The sequence below is a fragment of the Amphibalanus amphitrite genome, unplaced genomic scaffold, assembly GCF_019059575.1.
Source record: "Amphibalanus amphitrite isolate SeventyFive unplaced genomic scaffold, NRLGWU_Aamphi_draft 001586F_arrow, whole genome shotgun sequence".
In the NCBI taxonomy this organism is placed as follows: domain Eukaryota; kingdom Metazoa; phylum Arthropoda; class Thecostraca; order Balanomorpha; family Balanidae; genus Amphibalanus; species Amphibalanus amphitrite.
Genome location: NW_024883079.1, coordinates 99,425 through 126,199, shown reverse-complemented (window position 1 = coordinate 126,199; position 26,775 = coordinate 99,425). Strand labels below are relative to the sequence as shown.

Below are 26,775 nucleotides of genomic sequence, written 5' to 3'. Positions count from 1 at the left end.
GACGGAGAGCGCGGTGGATGGCAGACGGCATGCTCCGCGGCAAGGTTACTTTGGGAGCGCGCTGAAGGGCGCAGGGCAGTGGGAGGTGCGCAGCAGGTGCTGTGACCGGGCACCATAGTGCTGAGAACGACAGCCGTGCGTTCCCACCGAGTTGGCGGGCGCGGCTCGGTGGCCGCCCCGCGGGACGAGCTGAGGTCACCGAGCGGTCGTGGCACCGACCCTCAGACAGACAGTTCATACAAAATAGATCAGGCGGAGATGTATGGCGTACGGAAGGAGGATGGCGCGCAGATGGTGGGCGACCTTGTGGTGGGCACAGAGGTGAAGGTGGGCAGAAGTGTAGGGGACAGGTGAACTTAAAGTCGACGCACAGAAATGCAAGAAACGGAATAAACACCGGGCCGAGCAAGGTATTCGTATCGTTCGTATATCCCATAGATTGAGACGAACAAAAACAACGCGAAATGGAGGCGCAAGGACGGTCATCAGCTGTAAGAGTAGATAGACATAAATAGAAGCGAGACAGAAAACTGACACGGGCAGGTGCCATATGAAGAACCGAGACACATGGAGACAGACAAAAATAGACCCAGACATTGGAGCTGCTGACGTGCTGTCACTGTGGTGGTCGCCGCCCAGGGGGCAGGGGGGGGGGCCCTGCCCTTCTCCCTGCTCCCTTCCCCAGGACATATCTTCTTATCACTCCGGATGTCATGAGGTCTGTTGATCCTATCACACTCTCCACCCTCCTTGCTCATTTCCAGTGACCTTCAGGCTGACCCTCCCTCCCCTGTCTGTGACCCTCCCTCCTTCCAGCCCCTCCCCTCCAAGAGACGTTATCTTTCTTCCTGCGAATTGACCGGACTCTTTGTTCACCTGTGAGACCTGCCGGCGCGTCTGGGACCATAGCCCGGCCCGCGCCGCCTCCCTTGTCACCACATTCCTCGCCACCTGTGTGTCGCAGTAATTACGTTACAGTTCTTCACCTCAGCTCCGCCCCACCGGTGCCGGCGTGGTTCCCGGGCCATCCGCGCTGCGCTCACGAACCCCGTGCCTGGCGGCGACGGCTCGTTTCCGCTCCAGGGCGTAACAACGTCGTTGGTTCCGCGCGGCAACCCGTGCGCCCTGCCGCGGCGCGGAGCACCGCTCGTGGCGTGGCGGTCGTGGCGCGACTCCGCTCGTGACAAGAAGATCGTGGTACGGTGTTTCGCCCTGTCCTGTGCTTATGTCGATGTTGACAGACTCGGTGCAATGCAGTAGTCGCTACGTTGCGGTCCTTCTTTTGGCATTCTAGGGTAAAGCTGGATGATTTTTTGGCAGCCCATTGCATTAGGAACTTGGCGGTTTCCATATACATCGCTTAGCAGGCGTTTGAGGTATAATTGTTTTGCAAATGATGCGGTCGAAAGGTGCTATTTCTAATCGCTTTGAAATTGAATCTCATTTAGTGACCGATATTTGTTTTTTCTGTGCTTGGCAGATCTGTGCCGGGAAATCCGAATGGGGCATGAATAATACAAATCACGAGCCCTTCGGCGACATCCTAGATGATAGAAGGCCAGTCTATTAGCAGAAAACTGTATCAATGAGGATACAAAGTGCGCTGTTTGTGCCTTTTGGGCTGCCACCCTCCACGCAAGTAGAGTGATTACTTCGCCTTTCTCCTCCCCTCGTATGTCCTTTGCGTCTTTTAAACGATCATCTCGTCTCCACTCGTCACCCTGCGCTTCAGCCAGCGGCCATTGGTCGGGCCACGTCCGCGTTCCGTCTCCGAGCATAAATTGGCCAACGGTTCGCGATACAATACACCTGGCCACGGCGCTGCGAGCCAAGCCAACGCTATCCAGCTGGCGGCGGTGCGAGCCAACCGGACAATCCTCGCGGCTCAGAGCATGAATGGATGCATGGCGAGCGACGACAGATGGTTCGCCACCGAACGCCGGTAGCGACGCGGCGGCACTACCTCTGAAGCCACCGCGGCCGCCGCTGGCGCCGCGCACAGGTTTGCGAAATGCGGCAGCAGGTTGACAAACAGATGTCACGGACCCCGACCGACACAGGCGCCATAGAGAAAAGGACAAAAGGGCGGTAGTGTTTTTGGTGGTGAGGATTTCACTCTGCGGTGGCTTTGTTCGAACGTTTGTTTTGTAGGGGACGGTTAGATACTAGGTCTTACAGATGTCAACAGCAAGCGTTGATAACGTGAAGTCACTGTAGGGAAACTTACGCACTTTGTGTGGCATCATGCTTTTGTTTCACATAGAAACTGAACCGGGACTCCAGCCACGTGAAAGTGATCCGCTGTTGCCGCCTTTCCGGGGCCGTTCAACGAAGCCATATGAGATCCCATCCGGACTGCACTTACGGCTGAAGGGTGAGACGAAACGGATTTACGCCGGAGATGACGAAACCTGTTCATAATTTATCATCAAAGTTGCATCTACCATCATTTATCATTTTAGCCCAAGTTCAGCTATGCAATTATGCAAGACGATACCAGATGGTGGCGTTGGATCGATTTAATCGACAGTGAAAACCGAGCTCCACAATCCGCTGCTGAATACAATACTCCGCACTTCAACCTAAACGCTTTAGTCTCACCGTGGCACCGCGCACTAGCCAGAAACCTCAATGAGTGGCACAGCGATTCTCCCTATCTTATCGACAGCTTATTGCACAAAAGTGGAAAGGTGGCCAACTTTTTTAAAGCCCTATCTTTTCGTGTCCTTCCTCTTTTCTTCGTTTCTCGTTTTACTCTTCTCATTAGCATAAGAGTATGTAAAATGGTGAGCAATATCCGGCCTCCTCCTGCTCCATATATCCCTGACTCCCTCCACTCTGCCCCTCCTCCCTCCCTCTTCCCTCCTCTGCCTTCCCACGGCTCTGAGGAGAGCTGACTAAACTGGCGTCATGGTGGTACTCTCCGCGCCTGAATACGGCCCCGATACACCTGGTCGCCCTCAGCAGACCTACATCAACGCGTGACTTGGCGCATCCAGATCAGCACCGACCAATGCGCGTTTCACACGACCCTGACTGGGACGGTTTCATGCATGATGTGCGCATTTATCGGATGGCTTCTAAAGACGATCGATAGAATCGGGTGGTGAATCGATGAAACGAAGGAAAATGACAAACTGCATATACAGAATGACGCATTTTTGACTGACGAATGATCCTGTTCATCTTTCTGTTAAATGTTAAGAAGATCTTCAATGTGATTCCAATATGGTGATTTTTCGTCACTAAATTTGTAATTAAGACCATCAAAAAATGTGTAAATTAAAATGAAGTAAAAATCCCGATATCAATTTTAAATCAGTAGCATTATGTATGTGGTGACCATTCTGTCCATTACAGAGGCGGATCCAGCTCAGAGTTTTTTTTTTGGGGGGGGGGGGGGGCAAACCATAACAATTTATCGATTCTTTCCATGCATCGTCCATAGGCGTAATGTTAAAATCATGCCGTTTGGCGGGCAAATGCCCATTTTGCCCCCCCCTGGATCCGCCACTGGTCCATTAGACTATACATTCCCGTTATAAAAAACGAAATTCAACGCTTCAGACTTTTTTGCAACATAGGTAGGTAACGGTGATGAATTGAATGTCGCGGCTTTTATGTCAAGCTACTGGATTGATGGCAGTTTTAGGGCCTTGGATCGATGTTTCACGGTGGTTGGACGATATACGATATATTATCATAGCAACAAATCAACCTTCACCACCTAAATATAGTCCGGCAAAGCTAAAAATGAACGAAGTTAAAACCCTTGAGTCACTTTACCCGTGTTTTGATCATAACTAGCAAAAGTATATATTCTGTCTGGAAAGCTATAACGGAAATGTTGTGCGATATGCTGGAGGCAATATGTGTACATAAAGGCACATATTTCAATTGCAGTTGCGCTCTAAATCCGTTTTTTTCGTTAGACTTGTAAGACTATTGTGATTTTTTAACGCTCTTTGCTTTCTGCTCTAACTCACTCAAATCCCGTCTGCACCTAAGTCTGTGCTACATTTTACGCGTCAGTTGCATCGTCCGTGCACTGACCCTACTTATGAATGGCTTTATTTCTTTATTACATGTGTCCGTTGTGCGGGTACAATAAAAACTCAAAAGTGCATATGCATAAACCATCAAAATTTATGAATGACAGCCGCTTTTCTCTAGAGCAGTCCTGGCACCAAAAATATGAAGAACATTAATGCAAGGCTCGCCTTATCTTTGAGATCATTGCACGCACTCTACGCGTGATAATTAAATTTGACTAAACTTAAATTTACAATGTAGATATCCATCTTGACAAATCGTGACAGTTATTTCTTGTCTTTCACATCAACAATGATGACACTTCGGACCGCTATCTTTATCAACAAACGTAAATTTTGAAATGCTGGCAATCGTATAAGAAAAATGTGGTTTAATTGTAGATAGGTACAAGTTTTTATAAGCAATCATTGTAAACTCTACTTGCTTTTACTTATACCTTTATAGGTAAATAATCTCGAATGTTTCCATTTTTAAACAACCCAAAAAGAGTTTTGGCAATAAGTTGACATTGAAAACTGGTACAGGGGTTTCAGCAAATCGAACTGTTTAGATAGCTGTGTAAGCACCAGCTATATTAATTTGCTTTTAGCGCTAGAATAGCATATGTAGATAGCTGTATCCAATGCAGAACACGAGTGCTAACCAAACGATGTGGGGCTTACTTCAGTCAGTCTATTTTCAACTCACTTTATCGTGTTCTTGCTATCTAATAAAGCAGTTGGTGATTGTTTCGATGTAATTCATTTTACCTTTGATTCGGATCGGACCTCAGATAACAATCCAACGTGCACTGAAGTATGTCTTATACGACCATATACAAGCAAAGTTAATTGAAACGATGCCTTCAGCCTGACATTTTCTACATTTCATGACCTCTACCTGTTCATCCATGGTCGGTGTGCAAAACGATGCCTTATGCAAAACGGCCGGCATGCAAACATCCATGCTCAAGTCACAATATAAAGCACATATGATATAATAATGCATAACAAGCACGTTGATACTTTGAACGGCGAACTCAGCACTCAACAGTCAGCACGTAAAACATCCACGAGGCTGCCTACCTGGTGGCATGGGCCAGTAGATCCTTTTGTAGACGCACCACCTCTTCGTTCCTTGTGTAACGCTCTCACCAAAGTATGGTCCGCGTTCGAACGATAGGTGAACTCGGGACTCGGGAGGCAGGCAGTTCAAGTCAGGTCAGGTCAAGTCAGTCAGGTTAGGTTTGATTAGAGCCGGGATTAAAGCTGCAGTTTACAGAGCAAGGTCAGGTCGAGCCTGTCAGGGCTGGGTTAGCGATGGTTGGGGTAGGTCAGGTCGGACAGGGTTGGGGTAAGGTCAGGTCGTGCAGGGTCAGGTCAGGAAGGGTCGGGACAGGGCAAAGTCGGGCCGGTCCGGGTCAAGTCAGAGAGGATCCAGGCTGGTTTAGGTAAGGTCGGGCAGGGTCGGGGCTGGGTTAGGTCAGGTCCGGGGTCGGGCCGGGCCGGGTCGGCAGTCACACCTGCGCACTGTCGAGCGCCGCGCGGTATGGCGAGGAAGAGCCGCGGACCGGCCGCCGCCGTGCCGCCCCGGTCGCGTGTGACGTCATATGTGTGACGTCACACAGGCGGCGATACAGTTGGCTGTGAGCGGGGTGATTGTGGGCGGTACCGGGGAGTGATGCCTGCGAACTGCCGGTTTCTCATTACGGATTTGATGGAGTTAAGGTGAATAACCTGCACAAAGCAGTGCTCGTGTGGAGGCGCAAAGGCTTTTGTTTAGTCTGTCAACGAAGGTCCTATAGACTGTTAAATGTTGGTAGGAAATATTTGGAGGTGATTCCATCACTGGCGGTTCCAGGGGGTCTTTGGGGAAAATGACCTCGCAGGCCACAGCGCCCGAAATCGATGAAAATTTATCGTTCTTTTTCCAGAATAGAAGGAACTCATTAGGAAAACTCATTAGGAAAACTAAAAAGGTTACTGTACAGGGTGATCCAAAAAAATTGGAACCCCTAACTTAAAATGTCTGTAACTCAGAAATTTTTCACTTTATTGATAAATTGCAATCACCATTAGAAAGAGCGTTCAATTCTCTATCAAACCAAGTTGATTGTACTCACTTATTATTATAAATATTGCCCTAGACATATGCCTATAAAATTTGTGTCACGAAACTCAGTGAAACGGTTTTGAACATTCTATGCGCGAACCAGTGATTGACGGTTTGCTGTTCCGACCATGTCGCTTGTTGGAGGTTCATGAATAAAAATAGCTCATTCACGTGCTATTGTAAGGAAAGAAAAGGCTGACGGCCTGCTGGGACCAGTTGTCCCAGAGACTGCTGGCCCGCGCAGTCGGGGCTGTCCCCAAGCAACTGCAGGCCTTCGTGACGGCCCCCGGATCTCGCGTTGAGCACATGCTGTGATGAACTGCGGAAGCTAGGACGCGTGTATCTGTTCTACTGTGTGCTTCGTGTTAACTTTTATGAAATAAAATTGAATTAGGATGTGGTGTTATTCGCAAAAAGACAACAGATAAAGTGCTAACGGATTTCAGCGCATTGTTAACATTTGGCGATTTCGTTTCACTCAGTTTTCTGACTTTCATTCCAAAAGCTAAAAGTGTGCCAATGCTTTACAACATACATACACCAATTTGACGTGATTTTATACATAGAGGATTTATTGCTCTTTCTAATGGTGCCCGCAATTTGTCAATAAAGTGAATACTTTCGGACTTAGAGACATTTTAAGTTAGGGGTTCCAAATTGTTTGAATCGCCCTGTATATAAACTACCTACACAGCAGTGCATGTGAAATAAAAATCTGAGAAATTTTTGGACTTTGCAGAAAATATTTGGGGGTTATGCCCCCGCAACCTCAGAGACTGGCTGTCTGGATTCGCCTATTGGTCCCATAAATTTAGTCTAGTCTGGGAACTCATGTTTCTTTTCAATAGAAACACACCATCCTAACGACTTGTTGATAACATATTAAACATAAACATTCGGATGTATATCTATTTGTGTAAAAAACCACAAAGGCATGAAACAATTTATTTCTCTCTCTCTCTCTCTCCCTCTCTCTCTCTCTCTCTCCTCTCTCTCCCTCTCTCCTCTCCTCTCTCCCTCTCTCTCCACTCTCTCTCTCTCTCTCCTCTCTCTCTTCTCCTCTCCTCCTCTCCTCTCCTTTCCTCTCCTCTCCTCTCCTCTCCTCTCCTCTCCTCTCCTCTCCTCTCCTCTCCTCTCCTCTCCTCTCCTCTCCTCTCCTCTCCTCTCCTCTCTCTCTCTCCCCTCCTCTCCTCTCTCTTTCTCTCTCTCTCTCCCTCGCTCTTTCTCTCTTATCGTCCCACCACGACCAGTGACTATAAAATTTCAATCAAATCAAGCCCATGAGACTTGACGCCTGACGGCAACCTGAAAAAAGGCATTGGACCATACAGATCCTGACGATGTAGATTCGTTTTTCGGACAACGTGCGATGAGATAGCGCTGGGAGCATTGGCGCTCTGAAACGGATAGGCATGAAGTAAAATGTTACGAGAGTGAACAAAATACATCCGACAGCGATGCATGACGCGCTGGCCTCTGACGGGACACGCAGGACCTTGCCGCTGCGTTCCCGCCCGCGCAGTGTCCCATTTCCAGCCGCAGTACAAAGGCTGCCGCCCCCCGTCCAGTCCTGTCACGATGACCTTGCGCTGGGGTCACTCACGCCGTCACGCGGCCGCCGGGTCACGCGCCGTCACACTGTCAGCACGCGCCGCGTGACGACCAATCAGCGCCGCGGCCGTGCCGTGACGTCACCGTGCGCCCCGATTGTGTTCTGATGCGCCGCGTCCTGCGCCACAATGGCCACTGCGTCGGTTCGAGTGCGTTTCGTCAGAGGCCGGCTGGCGTGAGGCTGGGAGCGTGGTTTTTATTTCCGTTTGAACCGTCATGAATGACAGGCAATGGGCGGAGGGGACAAAGGCTTTAATAGGGGCCGGTAAGGAGGTCATTTGAATACTGCCGCAAAAAGGGCATTATTGCAGACCAGCTATCCGGCTGATGAGCTGACTCTATATTATGAGGTTCATACTGTTCATTGATCGTTCGCGTTATAGTTCGGGAATATGTAGATTCGCTTCAGAATTTGGCCAAAGTATGATACGTTGTGCTGAACGTGCATATTGATAAGGCACGTTTTAAAACTAAAACTTCAATAAGAATAAGCATCTCATGCTAATATATCCATTCTGATATGCCTAAAATATGCATTGAATACAATGCTTACAATTTTGGCTCCTGTCCGCGAGCTGCTAAACAAAATTAGTGCCTATTCAGTATTCACGGCATGTTTCACTTATACCTAGATCTCTGAACAGTTTAACTTTATCATCACATCCGGTACAGACAATTGTCCGCCGTTGGCTGGATATGTTTCCAAACAGCCCCGATAAATCTATTACATGCTCGTGTCTGTCCTGACCTCTCGCTTGTTCTGGCCTAGGCTAAGTGCCGGCGTTTTGTGGAATGCATAGCCTATCTTACCCTGCTCAGTTTAGCTTAGCCTCTTGCTTTGTCTGACCTGCCTGTTATTTTCAGTAGGGTAGCCTGGGGCAAGACGCCCCAGATAATTTATTTTGCTACATAACTTTTGTCCCACATAACCTGGAAGGCCAAATTTGTGCTCAATGCGTTCTTTGGACATTTTACTTTAAATTCCACCCCTCAAATTCATTCACTTATGATCGGACTCCCAGCTAGGAAGTGGTTTGTGAAGCAACTGCAAATAGGGCGATTTGCCCCAACCCCAGGGCAAACGCCCCACGGCCTGGGGCAAGAAGCCCCATACTCTAGATCTATATATTATAAATCCTAAAAAGTACCCCACCGTGTGCGACGTAGTCACTTTGTAGCGCTTATTGCGGCGGCGTCCGTTGACCTACGGCCGTGAAATTTTACAGCGATGTGGGCCACCTTTACACGTAGGTCGTATTAACTTTTGGACATGATGCGGCCGGGGGTGCGCCCGCGGCGCGTGCTCGCGTGCCCATAGGGTTAACATTAGAATTGGCAAAAACACACTACTGCTCGGGAACGGTGAGGGCTACGGGGGTGAAATTTTCGCTGTAAGTCGGATGCGTGCACCCATTTGTCGTATCAACTTTTCGAGGGTGCGGGTTCAGCGGTGTGCACGTGGTGGGGCCGCGACCGGCGCCGAGCAGAGGGCACGTGCTTTAGGCTCAGTTGTTCGCTTAAAAAAACTGAGTGAAAAGCATTAGAGCCGGCAGGTCATTGACCTTTGACAACGAAGGCCGACACAAGGCACCGCTCGCCAAGGGGATTCGCCAGTAAATACTATTAATTTGTTTTTGCAATATCTCAGCCGTTTCTGGGCCGATTTAGCTGAAACTTGGACTGTCGGTGGTAGTGTAGTGTAGGGTAGGGTAGGGTAGGGTAGGGTAGGGTAGGGTAGGGTAGGGTAGTGTAGTGTAGTGTAGTGTAGTGTAGGAGTAGGGTAGTGTAGGAGAAGGGGTAGTGTAGGAGTAGGAGTAGTGTAGGAGTAGGGGTAGTGTAGGAGTAGGGGTAGTGTAGGAGTAGGGGTAGTACTAGTGTAGGAGTCAGACATGTGAATGGATCCGAGTGATGGATCTATGATCTCAGTGGATCTCGAGGCAAATTGCAGGTTCGGATCTATGATCCCACCGAATCCGGCGTGAAAAATTTATCCTGGATCTATGATCTCACAGGATCTGACGATAAACCAAGAACATGGATCTATGATCTGGGTGGATCCCACCATGCACAACATTTGAAACCAGGTTTCCAAGTGCTTCGATGTCAATAAGTGCCATAAAACTATGGATTATGACGTGCTATCACCTAAAATCACTAAATAAGAACGTTTGTGAGTTACAACGAGTGATTTTTTGGGATTTCTGTTTGACCAAAAATGAATGAGGATCTATGATCTCACTGGATCTCAAGCAAAAATACTAGACTCGGATCTATGATCCCTACGGATTTCTCGATAAATTAAAGAGCTGGATCTATGATCCCGACGGATCCGAGATCAGGATCTGTGGGATCAGATCTCAGATCCATTTTCTCGGATCCATGCACATGTCTGGTAGGAGTAGGGGTAGTGTAGGAGTAGGGTAGAGTAGGAGTAGGGTAGAGTAGGAGTAGGGTAGAGTAGGGGTAGGGTAGAGTAGGAGTAGGGTAGAGTAGGAGTAGGGTAGAGTAGGGTAGGCGGGCGGGCGTGCGTTGCGGGCGTTTTTTGCGGCGGTATTTGCGTTTTTTGCGGTGTTTGTGTTTGGCGGCGGGCGGGCGGGCGTTGCGGGTGTTTTTGCGGTGTCTACGTTTGGCGGCGGACGACCGTTTTTTGCGGCGGTTTGCGGCGCGGCCGTTTTTTTGCGGCGTTTTGCGGTTGCCGGCGGCCGGCCGTTATTTGCGGTGTTGCGGTTTGCGGCGGGCGGCCGTTTTTTGCGGCGTTTCGCGGTTGGCGGCTTGCGATGCGGGCTTTTTTTTGCGGCGGCGGTGTTTGCGTTTTTGTGGTGTTTGCGTTTTGCGGCGGACGGGCGTTTTTTTGCGGCTTTTTTGCGTTTTTCTGCGGTTTTCGACGGGCGGGTGATTGTTTCTTTTTTGCGAAGTTTGCGTTGGCGTTTTGCGCGTTTTGCGGTGTTTGCGTTTTGCGGCGGGCGGGCGGTTTTTTTCAGGGATGCGGAGCCGGAGCCGGAGCCGGAGCCGGAGCCGCCGGAGCCGGCATAGTTTGCCCGGAGCCGGAGCCGGAGCCGGAGCCGTGAAACAATATAGCCCGGAGCCGGAGCCGGAGCCGGAGCCGTCAAAAAAGGGGGCGACTCCGGCTCCTTTTCTTAACCCTCGCCCTGGCAGGGCATTTTTCATAACACGGCCTGGCAGGGGGGGGGGGTCGATGCGACCCCCCCCCCCCTCGCGATTGGCTCCTATGGCACCTAGAAACACCAAATTCGGCAGGTAGGTGGGCACCCTGGAGTTCTCGCCCCTGTGCAAATTTGGTTGCTCTAGGTCAATATTTAGGGGGGTTTTGGGGGGTATAAATGTAAAAATTTCGCTAAAAACAGGTCAAAAGTTTTTCGCTTATAACTTTTGATCTAATTAAGATAGAGCAAAAAGAAAAGCACCAGTGAACTCAGCACGTCAAGGCGCGTCGAATGATATACTTTTTATCTTGCTTAAGTGTACTTAAAGTTTTTCTTAAATTTTAAGTAAACTTAAATTAATAAATTAAGTTAAAGTTAACCAAATTGCATCATATCGCATATCATTCGATTCGGCTGATCACCAGGAACACAATGGTACCATTTTTTAAGCTCTAGCGTCATTATGTGCCAAGTTATTGGCAAAAACGTCATTTGACCTCAGTTGACCTCATTTGACCTGACCCATGGATAAGTACACCAAGCAAAGAAGCACCAAGTGACCTGCTGTTGAGTACTGTGGTTTCAAAGCGCAAAAGTGATAGAACGAAGCGGATATCTCCAGTATTTTCCGAATTTAGTATTTTCCCATAGGCTTAACATTACGACGTAATGACCTCTAACTGACCTCAGGTCAGTGACCTAAAAAAACCCGAACTATATGTTATACAACTCGGTGAACTTAGCACATCCTGAAAGTTTGAAGGAAATCGGTGCAAAACTGTTAGTTGGACAGGTGCAAAAAGAAATTTGAAATTTGACCATGACCTTGTACCGGTTTTTCTGACCTGGTGACCTGACCTAAGGTCACCCGGACCTGAAATTTTCAGGTCATATGTAAAAAGGTTGCCCCATAGGCTGTGCCAAATTTGGCGGCGCTGCGCGCCGCCGTTTTTACGCTATCTTCGAAAAACCTTAGGGGGGGGGGGTCGCATCGACCCCCCCCTGCCAGGGCGAGGGTTAAGAGGAAACATAGATAACAGTAGAACAGGAAACAATTATTTACCTAGTTCGGTTTGACAGTACAAGGCGTAAAACAATGTGGTATTCAAAATAGTCTTGTTATACACCTTTTTACGCCCAATTTAGGCGGAAGTGCACACATTTCAAAAATAGTGCAGGTGATTTCGACGGTTCGGCAAAGTGCCTTCATATATTGAATCGCGGCACGATATTCGTCATTGTGCACCCCACTCCGTCATAGTGTAGTTAAAAGTGGCCCAGGTTCAGACATATTGGACTTAGTGCAAATAATAATTCGTCAGGTTAATTTAATTTCGACATACGGCATGTGCTTACGGCAATGTTCAAATAAATCCAGCACGGTATAAATAAGCGACTATGTAAGCAAATCTCACCTTCCTACGCAACTTAAGCCCTCAGCAAAGCTCTGGACCTAATGAAGAATGTGGGATGTCACGTGAACGTGAAATGCGCTACACCTTTTTACGGCCAAATATAGAAATAGTGCACACAGTTCAGTAATAGCGCAACCGATTTCGACAGTTCGGCATAGCGCACCTCTAGTTCGGCCAAGTGCATGATATTCGGTAATAGTGCACACGTTTCAAAAGAAGAGCAATCAATTTAGAAGATGGTGCGATCAAATTCAGTGAGGTGTAGGTTCAATTTCGTCATCGTGCACGGTTTCGTCATGTGGCCTGATAGTCGGCGTCCAGCAAAGCGATTTAGGCGATGTTCAAGTGAATTCGCTGCTAGATTGGGAAAATATTTTTGAAAGCCCCTATCTGTCTGTCAAGAGTAGCGTGAATCTTGTTCAAAAACCTGCTCAAATGCAGTTTCAGCTCTCAGGAATTAACTTATCATTAGTCTCGCTCTAAGAACTCGGTGACACGTTCAAGTGGCGGTCACGTGGCACTCAGGGCTTCTGAATCGGGTGCATAACTTCGTTGCTGGTTCAAAAAGATCAGAAATGCTATGGATTCTTGTTATCGCCATTCAGCATCATGGCGAATTTGATTGAACAAAGCCGAAAAAATATTGCTCATGCCGAATATAAAAGCACCCGACGAATTATGTGCACTATGTCTTATATGATTGAAGCTAAGACACCCAGATGAACTATTAAATACCCTTTACCTTTTGCATTCAGAGCAGTGCAGCTGGCTACTTGACTTTTTTGCGTTGCTGACTGACTACGAGTGTCATTGGAGGCTCAGGTAGCGTGAAATGTCAAATAAAAATAGTTATTATTTATCTATGCAATGCCGTCTTACTGAACAGTGCCTAAATTACATGCGAGACCCCGAAATTGAAACGATCTGACGAATAATGTGCGATATGTCTAATATGCCTGAACCTGTGTCACTTTAAACCTGCACTATGACGAAATGGCTGCAATATGGCGAATATTGTGCCGCGATTCAATATATGAATGCACTATGCCGTACTGTCGAAATCGCCTGCACTATTTTTGAAATGTGTGCACTGCCGCCTAAATTGGGCCTTTTCATTACATTCATTAAAATCTCATTAACTTTATTAGCGGTAAAATTTCAATAATTTAGTAAAATTTCATTAGCAGCTTGTTTGAACGGCACCACGCTATACTTGATGAACAGCAAGAGCGTTGTCAAAAATATTTTCTAGATGGGGCACCGAATTCGTTTGAAGGTTAACTAAATTGCTTTGCGGTACGCCGAATACCAATGCATATGACGAAGCAATGCACTCTGGCGAAACTGAATTCGCAACTACTGAAAATGAATGCACTCTCTTTTAAATTGCTTGCACTGTTTCGGAGCCGTGTGCACTATTACTGAATTTCATGCACTCGGCCCAAGAAGCGGTGCACTATGCCGAACAGTGGCGGCGGAAGCAGGGGGGCAAGGGGGGCAGCTGCACCCTAAAGCTATGGAAAGGGGCGCCTCGAAAATCTGTAGAGGAGGCAGGAAGTTATAAGAGGTGCGGCGGCCATAAAGCTGAGCAGTGCGACACCGCAACTGATAAAGGCACTTGTGACACGAAGAGGGTGGCAATGACTTGGGAAAAGTATCTTTTGATATGCTGAAGAGTGGAGGGCATCCTTATCTGAAACAAAGGCAGATGCTGCCGACCCTGTCGAATATAATCTTGCCAGGCGATAAAGGCTAGGAGGGCGCAGCCACTCGAGAAGCGCGCCATGCGGAAGAGGGGCGCCTGCATGCGAAAGAGGGGCGCCTGTGTGTGGGACGAAAAAGAAACATGTATGGAGACGTCTTTGAAGGCGATAGCCTCCGAACGCCAACACGAACATATGAGGGCTTATAGCGTTGCAGGCTCCATGCGACAAAAAGGGGCGCCTGATGGCCGATATGCGAGAGGAAATTAGTTTGTGTAACATTTATCGGGGGCGGTTTGCCGTTTACAAAATATGAATGTTAAGGGAGGTCCGAGATTGGGACCTGTAAAATTGCACTGTCCGTATGGGCGGTTACACCCCTAGTGCTAGGGCGTATTTTGCGTTTTTTACTGGGGAGATGATTATGACCAGGAATAGCATTCTGCAAACTTCTATGGGCGCCTGTATAGGGGCGAAACTGATTTTCCAGTGCAGAGACGGCCATCGGCATTGTTGGGCGGCATTCATTCCACTGGGGCGTCTGCCAGTGTTGAAGGGCGGTATTCATTTCAATGGGGCGCCCGTTGGTGTTGATTGGCGACATGTATCACCTGGGGCGCCTATCGGAGATTGGGGCGGCATTAATTTCACTGAACCGTGGAACTCTTTTCGATATGCCTTATTCGGAGAATCTTATGATATGGTGATGAGGTTGTTTCTAAACGAACATTATGAAGGTTACATTTACGCTATGGAATGTACCTAACTATTTCTCGTTACATAAAAACTGTAATTCTGAACGTATTAACAGGTACAACACATTGTCAAACGTCTCTCCACTGTTTGTGTTACTACAACCGTGTATATGGTAAGGGGCGCCCAGCGGGAAGGGGCGCTTCAATATCGTTTGCACCCCTATCCTAGAATACCTTCCGCCGCCACTGATGCCGAACTGTTGAAATGGTTGCACTATTTCTGAACTGTGTGCACTTTTTCTATATTTGGCCGTAAAAAGGTGTACAAATACAGAAGCAACGTGTACCAATCCCATCGCCTTTTTTCTTCCACCCGTATTTAATTGATCGCATATAGGGGATGTACTGAGTAGAAGCCGGAGCCGGAGCCGCCGGAGCCGGATCATTTTACTCGGAGCCGGAGCCGGAGCCGGAGCCGCCATGACATTTCACCCGGAGCCGGAGCCGGAGCCGGAGCCGATTTTTTTCTCCGGAGCCGGAGCCGGAGCTGGAGCCGTCTGAAATTTCCACGGCTCCGCATCCCTGGTTTTTTTACAATTCAAGTCCCAACCTTCGGATCCGCAGTGCTGTTCGACAAGCGCTGCCCGGGCCCGCCTTACAGTTGAATTAAAAACAGCTACCCAAATCTACCCAAATAATACAGATAAAAATACAAGTCAATCACCCAAACTAATGCACCCGTAACATAACATAAATCAAAACATATAGTTATCGCGTAAACCTGTACCTCTAGTTAAAGATTAAACATGCTAGTTGACTAGATCTTATATAAAAGGTCCGTTAGACCTTGGGAGGCATGACACTGAAGTTAGCACCTTCCATCCTATCAGGTGTTCAGCTACGATACTATTGTATGGGCAGGTTTTTCACCTGCCTCATAAGGCCAAATAATTACGAGCGAGCGAGCGCAGCGAGCGAAGCGAAGTCTTTTCAATATAACGGAAAAATCTCAGTATGAGCGGCCCGGCCCGGCCCGGCCCGGCCCGGCCCGGCCCGGCCCGGCCCGGCCTGTAACGCTTTTGAGAGGCTTATATCTCAGCAACCGCTGAGCCGAATGACCTGCGGTCTTTTTTGCTGGGTAGCCCCATCCCTTCTACCCCGTAATTGACTACTTTTGATACATCTCAGTGACCGCCGTGGCACGTGCCACGTGAAAAGTCAAGGGTGTTCAAGCAGTTTTGCAAAATTAATGATTTTGAGGGGCCCATATCTCAGCAGCGGCTTGAGCGATTGTCTTGCGGTCATTTTTATAGGGTAGCTGCATCCCTTCTACCAAAGGTCGGATACTCTTCATCTATGTGAGTGACCCCCACTGCACGTGCAAAATACAACAATAAGAGGTGCCAAATTTGTTCCCATTTCAGTAACTCTGTAATTACTGGGGCGATTTCGCTGAAACTTGGCATACAGGTAGGCACCCACCAGGCAATGCATTCCCATGTGTTGCGGTTGGGGTGCTACTGCACGTGCGCACGTGCAGGGGGCGTTTCCAGATCTCGAGAACGGCTGGGCCGATTGCGCTCAAATTTGGTACACGGTTGGGGACCGGTTAGTAGGGTGCCGTGCAAAAGTCATTTTGGACCCCGTTTGCACGTGCGCACGTGCAGAATGCCGCTTCCAGATCTCAGGAACGGCTGGGCCGATTGCGTTCAAATTTGGCACACCGCTAGCCACCGGTTAGAAGGGTGCTTTGCACAAGCCCGTTGGAAGTACCCTCTCGCCCTTCTGCACGTGCAGGGCTCACTATCTCGCTCGCTCGTTCTTCGCCCAAAAGGCGTTTTACTGGTAAATTATTGCAATGCAAATGTTAACAAAATACTTCCTTTGCCATCCAGTTGCTGAGAAAAGTACATATAAATGCATAGAAACATACCGTTCGCCAGCTACCGAACATTAGGAAGTTGGTAGTCCGAACAACACACGAGGTAAAACGCCCCATGGGGCTTTTTGCCCCGCGACCTACTGGGGCGTTTTACCCCATCACGTAGTTCGGTCAGAGACCAATGCCTTGCACTCCAGGAAGACATGATTTAACACGAACCAACCCGGCATTATAAGCGTTAGACAATAGTTGTTCAAAATACATAAAAGTCGTTAACCTGATGTGGACGATAAAAGAACGCCATGATGCATAATCTGACAACAAAACATAAAAATCGCTCCAAAAACACATTTTTGGCTATATCTCCCTAAGGAGTCATCACAATTTATTTCCAGTCTGCTCACATAATTATCGTATAGTCATGCACGTTTTATAGAAGAGAGGATGTTTCCCCAGAACCTTGCCAGTTCCGAGAAACATCGGTGAGGCGTTTTACCTCGGCGGGGCGACTTGCCCCGGTCTACCCTACCGACTTCGAGGCCTCGGGGAACCCTGTACGACTATTTCCCGCTCACCACTTATGCTCGACTTTTGAGTAATGACTCACGAACGCTCCCGCTTTGTCCGTTTCAGCGTCCACTCCGCGATGCAAGCGGTTCGAGTTTGAGTGTCACACCGGCGAGTGTTTGGCCATCTATAACGCCTGTGACGGCATCCCGCAGTGCCAGGACGGCAGTGACGAGGCCGCCGAACTCAACTGTCCCGACCGTGAGCACTGGACATCGCATTGTCATTTACTCGTTCATTCATTCATTCATTCATTCATTCATTCATTCATTCATTCATTCATTCATTCATTCATTCATTCATTCATTCATTCATTCATTCGTTCGTTCGTTCGTTCGTTCGTTCGTTCGTTCGTTCGTTCGTTCGTTCGTTCGTTCGTTCGTTCGTTCGTTCGCTTGTTCGTTCGTTCGTTCACTCGTTCATTCATTCATTCATTCATTCATTCATTCACTCATTCATTCATTCATTTATTCATTCATGCATTCATCCATTCATACCTGCATGCATTTGCTCATTCGCACATTCATTTGTTCGTTCGTTCATTCAATACTACGTCTGTTCGTTCATTTGTCATTCATTTAGCCTAGAAAACTCCACTCAACATGACATCTCTATCTTACCGTCATTGAATTGGAAACTCACGTATGTACATATTTTGTAAAGCTTGTAAAATATAGGGCTGAACAGTGGAACTAAACGCTCTAATAGCTAATACAGTTAAGCGAAAGCAACTTCATAGGGCACAGAGCAAGGATCACTGATTACGAGATGCAGGTAAAGAGAGTATCGTGGGGTTAGGAAGCAAAACGTGTGAATACGGAACAAAGTACGAATTGCAGGACACGTGTACCGAGTGCGGAACCTTTGGCACGGAGCACAGCATTGAGCTGCTTCGGGAATGCTTGAACGGCGCAGACGGTATTAACCTGTCGAGAGCGTCGTGTCGTATATCGTGTCGAGAGCGGCTGCTGCTTGAGTTGCTTCCGCCCCTTGAGGCAAGGCCTCGTCTAACATGTTAACTGGGGGGGCCAAACCCCCGCAGTCACCAGCCTGCCCCCCCCCCCCCCAGTCAGGACAAAAAGTCACTACTGGGGGGGCCGGCAATAGCGAAAGAGCAAACGAATTTTTACTGCAAGGCGTCAGTGCACATCAAAACAAACACGTAAACGACACATGGATGCAATGTGAGCACATTGACCCGATTACCTAGGGTAGTTATCAAGTGTTTATTTTGTTTACCTGAACCTTTTTTCGCTCAGCAATACGTTATATTTTGTCTTTTCAGGCGGCCCAACTCCGTGTCCTGGATATTCTTTTTTTATAAATTAAGTCCGAACCTTTTGAATGGAAGGATTCACAAGGACAGAGCCCCCGCTAAGCAGAGCTTGTAGCGTTGGCCCTGCCCTCTACCCTCCGATCGCGCAATTCCTGATCTATAACAGAATTTAGAGCCCAAAGTTTAACGTATGCACATAGCCGTGCACGACCGGTCCCCTCACTGACTTCGACGTTGGCTGCGGCCCGCTACCAGCCGCAACTATTCTCGCCAGGAGGCTCATAAACATCGAGCGACTCCGTCGCGCTTCGAACCCGGACTGTTATAACCGGGACGCGTGCGCTCGGTCCGTGCTTTCCATCCTCAGGACAGTCAAATCATTCACCTCCATGCCGCAACCCCCTGCTCCAGGCTGGACGGGCAACTCTAACCCACACGGGAACGGCTCCACTGGAGCTAGCCCGCAGCCGGGTGCAGTGAGTGCCAGTGGGCTGGGCGGCCTGTCCGACTGGACAGGTTCAGCCCAGGTGACTCACTGGGGTGCCTGCCCAGACCAATGTCTGTCCCTAATTCCTATCATTCTTCCGGCTCTGAAATGGTCTCGTCGGACCGAAAGCGCCTAACCCAACAAAACAAAAACAAAAATTGAGTCCCGGAGAGCAAATCCCAGTCACTTAGGGTCCCAACGGGCCTCAAATTGCACTACTATACGGGGCCCCGATTGTCTAACACTATAGCCTCTGACGACCCTAAGGTTGTGTCGGAGATCCACGGCGATTATGGAGAATCCATCTGAGAAGCCCTCAGTAGTCAGTCTCCAAGTTGATACACAGGCATTACACTGGTCTGAGGGGGCCCTACGTGGGAGAGTACGGTCTCTACTTAGAATGCTCTTTAAAGCCTGGTATGGATCATATAAAACCAGTGTCAAGTGTGGGCTACCATAGAGGCCGACGTGGGTCCAGAAGCTGAAATTAGCCCTCAGAGTTCGGTACCGAGAGCGCTCAGAAGTCGGCGGGGCCATCAGAAACCGATGTGGTTCGCAAAAAAATCTATGCGTGCGGGCCATCGACATGAGGCTCGTCATGAAAATTCCTTAGACGAGGCACTGCCACTCGAACAAACGCTCAACACCGAGAAGTGTGATTATTAGGTAGGTACTGTCTAATTGGGCAATGTGAGGAGGCTACAAACTAATATAAAAGCATGGGTCGGATCGTCTACTATTTTTGTCTTAGTTTGCTGAAAAAAAATCATGGTGTCAGGGCTGTGATGAAAATAAGTGGTCTAAATCCGGTGAGAAAACAGGATTTGGGGGTACCCTAGGTTTGGCTGGGTTGTCTCTGCCCCCCCCCCCCCAGTGAAAATTCTTTAGACGAGGCCCTGCCTTGAGGTGTTACAATATGATCTTATATCGATATGTGTGGCGTAGACTGGAAATGGTAGACTGATTCTGCCAATAACATTCTATCAATGGCTCAAAATCAAATCTAGCCTCAACGCTATAATTCGCAAAGGTGTTTCGTCAGTTTCGATATTTTCCCACAGCTTCAAAGACGGACAATTTGGAGGTGACCGAACGCCCTCCAGCGGAGACCACCAGCAACAAAGACTCTGCTCGTCGACTCCAGGCGGCGCCACCGCCGAGGGTGCCCCCAGAGCCGGCCAGGCAGCCCACTGATGACACAGGTAATTCTCCGACTTGGAACTCGGTAACCATACATAGAAGATGCACATACGCCACCTGCCTCAGCCCTCATCGAAAGTTTATGAGCGTCAATGTCCAGTGATCTTATCGGCATGAGCTGTGCTAGTTTCTGGTCATTTGACGACTGCCATTTGGTCAACATCATAAATGAACGTCTAACCCAGTCACGATCATCTGTGCACATTGCGACATTGGTCATTGGTTGACACCTGACCAGATTGCCCCGACTGTCACCCCCAGAGTCGAGCTGGGACCGGCCTCGCTACAACCAGGGCTACTCGGAACCGCTACCACCGGGCGACATCTTCAACCACCGCCAGCAGGGTCTGCTGACCGGTCTGAGCCACTTCCCGGCGGCAGCGGGCTCCAGTCGGCAGCATCACAGCATTCAGCCGCCACCACCGCCCCCGCCTGTCAGGTCAGCAAGGCGGAGGGGATATGGGACAAGGCAGGGTGAAAGACAGGTGAGCAGCGTTTGAGGGCAGAGCAGAGCAGACGGAAAGGGGAGGAGGTCAGGGCGGGCCGACAGGGAATAAAAAACGAACAGTCGGTCGAACAGTCGAATGTTTGAATAATACCAATGATTTACAATGTGTGCCTCCAGTGGCATCCTGAATGACTGTTTTATTTGTAAACCAAACGTGAATATTGTTTTTGTTTTTTTGTTTTGTTGGGTTAGGCCCTTTCGGTCCAATGAGACCATTTCAGAGCCGGGAGGATGATAGGATATAGGGGGAGACATTGGTCTGGGCAGGCACCCTAGTGAGTCGCCGGGGCTGAGCCCGTCCAGAGGACAGGCCACCCAGCCCCAAGGCACTCACTGCACCCGGCTACGGGGTGCGCTCCCTCGGGAGCAACGGTGCCGCTCCAAGGGAGCAGCCCGCATGGAATTAAATTGCCTGTCCAGCCCGGAGGGGGGTTGCGGCGTGGAGGAGAAGGATTTCAGTATCCTGAGGATAGAAGCACGGAACGGTGTGAATAGTTGTGCGGAGCCCACCGCTTACCTCGGCCTCCCCTCCACGCCCAGTTACCCGCAGTACGAGAAGCCTTCCTCGGTGTATCAGCCACCGTCCGTATTCTACGACGACCTCTACCAGAACTGGGCGGGTAGATTGCCGCCCAGTGGCTATCCGTATGATACTCTACCGCGCTACGATCCGATGGCGCTGCAGCCGCAGAGATCACCGTACGACCAGTCGCTCCCACTGCCACCTGGCGGCCCGCAGAATAAGCTCGGACAGGTGGCGCCACCGGCCGACTGGGCCGACCAGCAGCCTGGCAGGGAAATGGTAAGAAAAGGCAAAATCGCTGCTGTACAATTTATGAATGACAAAAAAAAATTGTTGATATGCCCTCTTTCATGGTTTTCTGTTTTCTCACTCTGAAAATAGGTAAACGTATACCGAACCGAACCCATTTTTTTAACCGTACCGCTAGCTAACAAACTTCTCCATAGATGGCGCAAACATCGAGCGCCTGATGCTATGCTGTACCGCAATACCCATCGCACTTATACCGCCGCCAATAGATGGCGGTAGTGGTATGCGACTGATGTGATACTGTGCCGCAAGACACGTAGGACTTAGGAGCCTTTGAGGCTGGTTTGGACAGACCAACAAACCAGCTAGCGAATATTTTGACATGCTTTACGTGTAAAAGGGATGAAACAAATTGAATTATTCAAGTTGAAAGGCATTCTCTAGCATGCCAGTGTAGCTTTTCCAACGCACTTCTATGCGCATAATCCATCGTCGATGTTTGCCGTTGCCGTTCGCAGGCCAATCCCGCCGTCCGGCCGGTGCCGGGACTACCTCCGTCCCGAGAGGACCGTCCTCTGACCGTGGACAGGCGGCCCACCCCGCAGCAGGCGCCCGACAAACAGAAACCGGCCGGACCGGCGCCGGCGGCCGGCGCGGCTGCCCAGAACGGTACCGGTCAGCAGCCGACAGAGCCGCCAGGTGAGTTGGTGGGCGTGTGGAGAGACAGGGGCAAGTGTGTTGGACTGATGAGCTATTTTTATCGATGTAACTGAGTTTTTAACTCGTGCCCATTGATATTTTTACTGAAGCCGTTCGTAGAAGCTGCTCCCCTTCCAAATCTCTCATCAGAAATAATAATTGAGCCCCTAATCACACATAAGTACGAAATCATCGTTATTTTCTACTCTTACCCAGCCTCGGATTCTCGACCCACCCCTGCACTTATCTAACCTAAGCCCCCTGTAACCAGCAGCGGAGGCGACGACCGCTGAGGCGACGGTGGCTCCGTCTGCCAACGCGCCGCCTCCCTCCCCGGCCGTGGAGGAGGTGGAGTTTAGTCTGAGCGAGCTCCGATCCCAGGCGGCGCTGCAATCATCCGAGTCGCAAGGAGCCGCCATCGTGCTCACACTGGGTGAGTAAGGGGACTCCCAGGGTGATAGGTAGAATCGAGAGAGCCTAGTCTGAAAGAGCGGGGGTTGTCCGGAATAGAAAATACGGCTTATTCTGAGAAAGTGTGCAGGTGGAGCCAAGTCATCACCCTCAAAATAATGCATGGTATTATTTTGTATATCAGGCAATGTTAATGACATGATGGTGTTTACAGTCTTCATTTTAGGGCAGCACTCTACCGCCGGCCCCAAAGCATTTTAGTCAGACTTCTGATGGTATAGTTATTTTACTAGGGTAAGGCGGTAAAGCCATAAAAATGTCATTTCCACACTCATATCACAACCACGCACCTTCTTTCTGTCCCCCCCCCCTTCCCCTCATCTCACCACATTTTTCAGCCCCGTTCCGATTATGTCTAGTCCCATCTGCCAGAGCAAACCACCATCTGACCTCAATTCCCCATCTCTCCCCCAGGAGTGCTTCTGAGCGCCATTCTGGTGGTCCTGGCACTGTGTAGAACTCAGTGCGCTCGGCGGCGGGGCCGGCGGGGCGACAGACCGGGCCTGGCGCACGACGCAGATTACCTGGTCAACGGCATGTATCTCTGAGATGGAGAGAGGGAAAGAGGAAGCCTCTGAGGAGGGACAGCGCGCTCTTCTGAGGAGGAAAGAGAGACGACAGGTCATGGGAGGGGGACAGCGAATACCTCGCCTGCCTGTTAGAAGAGGGTGGTGGATGGCATGTGCCTCTGGGGAGAGCGAGCTACAGCTCTGAGAAGGAAAACGATTGCTAGTGATAGGGAATAAACGCCCCCGAGGAGGGTAAGCCGGCCAGAGTCAACGCTAGGCTGGTTTTGTATTTGTATACAGAAGCAGAAAGCAAAGGCGTACTGATGTGATGAGATACCAGCCTACGCTTCAGTCGGAAAGAGTAAACCTGTTGAGTGCATCGACCCCACCGCTGGCTTCGGGCGATGCTGGTCTAAACAGGGACGAATATACATAAAGCGAATGTCCCCACACAAGTTTGCCGGGAGGTTGCAGGGCAAACGTAAGGGGCGAATGGCCCCGCGGTATTATTTTGTATATCAGGCAATGTTAATGTTGTCGTGCAATTAACGATTGTGAATGCAGGGTAATAATGTAAACGGAAGTTGTGAAACCACGGCTCTTAATTGCGGACGTTATGATTCGTTTGCCATTGTGACAATTTTGAGACACGCCTCTTTGTAAAAGGGTCATATACCAGCTTCATGTGACATGTATTATATTGCACACCTATCGCTTCGAGCTTTGAGCCATGCATCCTCAATCCTCATCTACTAACTATCTAAAGTGGTTAGCCAATTTGGAAAAGAACTTTGCTAATTTGCTAGATAGTCAAATGTCCCTTTGTCCTTTGCATTCCCTCAGTGACGTCGGACTAATGCAAGTGTGCGCTTTCCTGATACGTTATACATTCTCGCTAGATATGTGAATACTAGCCGACCTATTCTGGATGTTGTGGTGTTTCTGTGGATGTTGTGAACTGTGCTATTGCCACATGGTTTGTAAGGTGATTCGTGCGTCATTTCAAGCTGATGGAAGCGCCCACGCTAAACATGTCTAAAGTGTGATTGTGTTTAACAGTTTGTGTAATGAATGGTGTTCTGAACGATCGTATCAGGGAATAAATGAAAGTTTTTCACAAATTCTGTTACTCAAAGCTTCACGGATGTGGGTGACCGGGTATTGGCAGTGGTTAATCGACTTTACCGGGACATTTGCCATTTTCACGCGCTTAGTTTACAACTGTTGTTTACCGCTACTGTGCGGTGCTGGCAAATTGTGAGCATATCTAACGAGCAGGCGCAGCGAGCGAGTGAGTCTATGTGTAAATAGACTCGCTTTTTTAATGTGCAAATCTCAGTACGAGCGACCCGGTCCGTCCCGGCGCCGCCCTCCGCCGCCTGCGCCGCTCGTTCCAGCCGACAGCCGCGTCCAGCAGGTCCACCAGACTCATGAGCGAGTAGCCGAGCAGGAGGCCGAAGGCGCCGCCCAGGTCGGACAGCAGGTCCACCAGCTCGTAGGCCAGCCGCTGCCGCACCGACAGACGCTCCGGGCTGAAGCGCAGCTGGATGTCCACCGTGGGACCTGGAGAACGAGCGGATGAACATGAGCGAGGGAGAAAGGGACATGCGAAGAGACGCTGGGCACTAAGTTGATTAGACGCGACTTCAAAACGACGATTTCGGGTAGCTTCACGTCTGAGTAGCCTCGTGCATATAACGACAGACGACAAAGAACAAATGAACAAGCTTTGCAAAAACGCACCCCGGAGTCCGGACCATTGCAATTTCAACCAAAGTATCATTTATATGGCATTTTATATCCACTAGAAGTCTATATCCCCGTTCGAAGCGCACGTCGTAACTCACTGAGGCCGACGCCGGTCATGGCCGGGTGCTCCATCACTGTGATCAGCTGGGTCCGGCAGGGCCGCAGGCAGTGGTCACAGTCGGGCCGCGCCCGCTGCCAGGCTCGGACAGCCGCCTCGTACTCGGTCCGGGAGACGCAGGCCGGCAGACCGCCGCCGCTGGTCGCCCCCCACAGGACGCTGCAGTTGGACTCGGTGAAGGCCGCCAGCGACCGGCAGTCCAGCAGGCACTGAGTGGGACACACAGACAGGAATTAATGCTTCAGACACGAACAGTTCCGCAGGCACTGATTATAATGAGATGGTGAGGAATTCATCAGATGCAGATACTATTTCGGACTTATCACAGCACAACGAACGTAGGTTATACAACAAATTCATTACTCTTTGAGGGTAGGGACTAAATTACACTACCAGCACGGGGCACCTCCAACTGCGTGAAAAGGTGCTTGTAGGCCTTCCCCAGACCAGCCTTACCTGATTTCTGTCATAGTGCGGATCGTCCTGGCAGGGTTGATCGTTGCGGTCCACGCTGACGGTCTCCGACTGCGTCACCACCAGCTCCTTAAACATCTGATCCAGCACCAGACTGTAGGCGCTGACCTGACTGAGACCGTACCACGTCTTGGGGGAGCTCTCGCCGTGAAAGAACAGCCGATAGAAGCCGTCCATGGGATGGAGGAAATCTGATTGGAGGAGGAGAGTCAGCTGTAGTTCGGCTCCGGCCACCTGGGTCAGGTCGGACAGGTCTAAGGTGTGACAGGTTAGGCCGGGCGGCACACGACGGCTCTTCCAGCGGCCGGATAGGTCTAGTCGGCGCCGCTGCTGTAGCTCGGGTTCAGTGTGTTGAGTTTGAGTACGAGTTTGCTGAGACGGCGACGAACGGTCGGAAGTCTCCAAGTCCAGTTGTGCCGAACCAGTCATTGTGTCTTCAAACTGGATGCCTAAATTGTCACTCCTCCCGGGTGCAAGGTCACGCCATCGTCCTCCTTCATCACCCACCCCACCTCCAGGTAGCCGACATCTCTCTTCACCACCTTCCTCTATCGGTGGCGAGCAGTCATCCCCATCGGCAGTCTGACAGGTCAGTACCACACACTGGAGCGTGCCAGCCGCGGCGTGCAGTACCTCCTCAGTGCTGAGTGTACCGAGAGTCCACAGTTCATCCAGCTCCCACAGCGCTGTCCGGTTGAGGTCAGCCGGACAGACGGTGATGGCCGGAGGTGCAGCGGGCATTACACGTGTCTCAGATACTACAGGACGGTGCAGGAAGTCGACCAGCTTGAAGGAGAACATGACCAAGAGAAGGATGAAGCATATCACGCGCAGAAAGATGGCTGTGGGTCGCCAGAGACGTGGCAGGTCGGGAGACATTGCGAGAGGACGCCTGGTGGCTTTACCGCGGGATGGAACTCACCAGAAAGATTCTACAGATGATCCAGAGCTACGCCCAGTACCGTCGTTAGTCCTCACGTCTGAGGAATCACCCCTATCGGCTGAGTGAAACTGCTCGCCCGGTCGACGAAGCTGAGAAGCAGTGGCAGAACCCAGTCGACTGTCCCGCACTAGGATAGCCCCCACCGCTGTCGTGTGCGTCTTTCCACCGTTCGCTCAGCCTTCTGATCGACAAATGTCGAATAAGCGCGGTCGTTTCGTGCCCATCACCAGTGCGGTGACGTCCCCGGAGGCCAATTTTCACAAGTGGTCCAGCACGACCAAGGTAATGAGTTATTGTAGCAATATTGATTTATGTGGTGCGTACGGCCGCTCATTGCCAGTCAATCAAAATAAGTGAAGCTTGTCAATTATGTTGTAGATGGGGTCAG

General features: G+C 49.8%; 2 protein-coding genes across 3 annotated transcripts in view; one reads left to right on the top strand and one right to left on the bottom strand.

The window, feature by feature from the left end:
- LOC122374008 (proline-rich protein HaeIII subfamily 1-like) overlaps positions 1-24,220 on the top strand; it is a 35,724-nt gene extending 11,504 nt beyond the window's left edge. The window contains exons 4-10 of one of the 2 annotated variants that reach the window (XM_043352505.1): positions 17,248-17,382; positions 20,006-20,146; positions 20,406-20,583; positions 21,193-21,454; positions 21,943-22,123; positions 22,398-22,556; positions 23,009-24,220. In XM_043352505.1, the coding sequence (XP_043208440.1) occupies positions 21,326-21,454; positions 21,943-22,123; positions 22,398-22,556; positions 23,009-23,142 (603 nt within the window). In that variant the 5' untranslated portion in view covers positions 17,248-17,382; positions 20,006-20,146; positions 20,406-20,583; positions 21,193-21,325 and the 3' untranslated portion in view covers positions 23,143-24,220. Of the gene's footprint in view, positions 1-17,247; positions 17,383-20,005; positions 20,147-20,405; positions 20,584-21,192; positions 21,455-21,942; positions 22,124-22,394; positions 22,557-23,008 lie in introns of both variants that reach the window. The other variant, XM_043352504.1, reaches the window with a different exon arrangement.
- A 54-nt stretch (positions 24,221-24,274) lies between these two features.
- On the bottom strand, positions 24,275-26,245 carry LOC122374005. Its single transcript, XM_043352498.1, has 4 exons — positions 26,078-26,245; positions 25,427-25,678; positions 24,951-25,179; positions 24,275-24,666 (listed from the first exon to the last, which is right to left on the bottom strand). Exons 1-4 carry the CDS (start codon positions 26,243-26,245, stop codon positions 24,425-24,427), a joined length of 891 nt encoding a protein of 296 aa, XP_043208433.1. The 3' UTR covers positions 24,275-24,424.
- Positions 26,246-26,775: the final 530 nt, after the last annotated feature.

Coding starts and splice junctions, on each gene's coding strand:
- LOC122374005 (XM_043352498.1), bottom strand. CDS start 26,245: ATGTTCTCCTTCAAGCTGGTCGACTTCCTGCACCGTCCTGTAGTATCT. Junction 25,679..26,077: donor GTACACTCAGCACTGAGGAG/GTACTGCACGCC, acceptor GACCTGACCCAG/GTGGCCGGAGCCGAACTACA. Junction 25,180..25,426: donor CGCACTATGACAGAAATCAG/GTAAGGCTGGTC, acceptor TGTCCCACTCAG/TGCCTGCTGGACTGCCGGTC.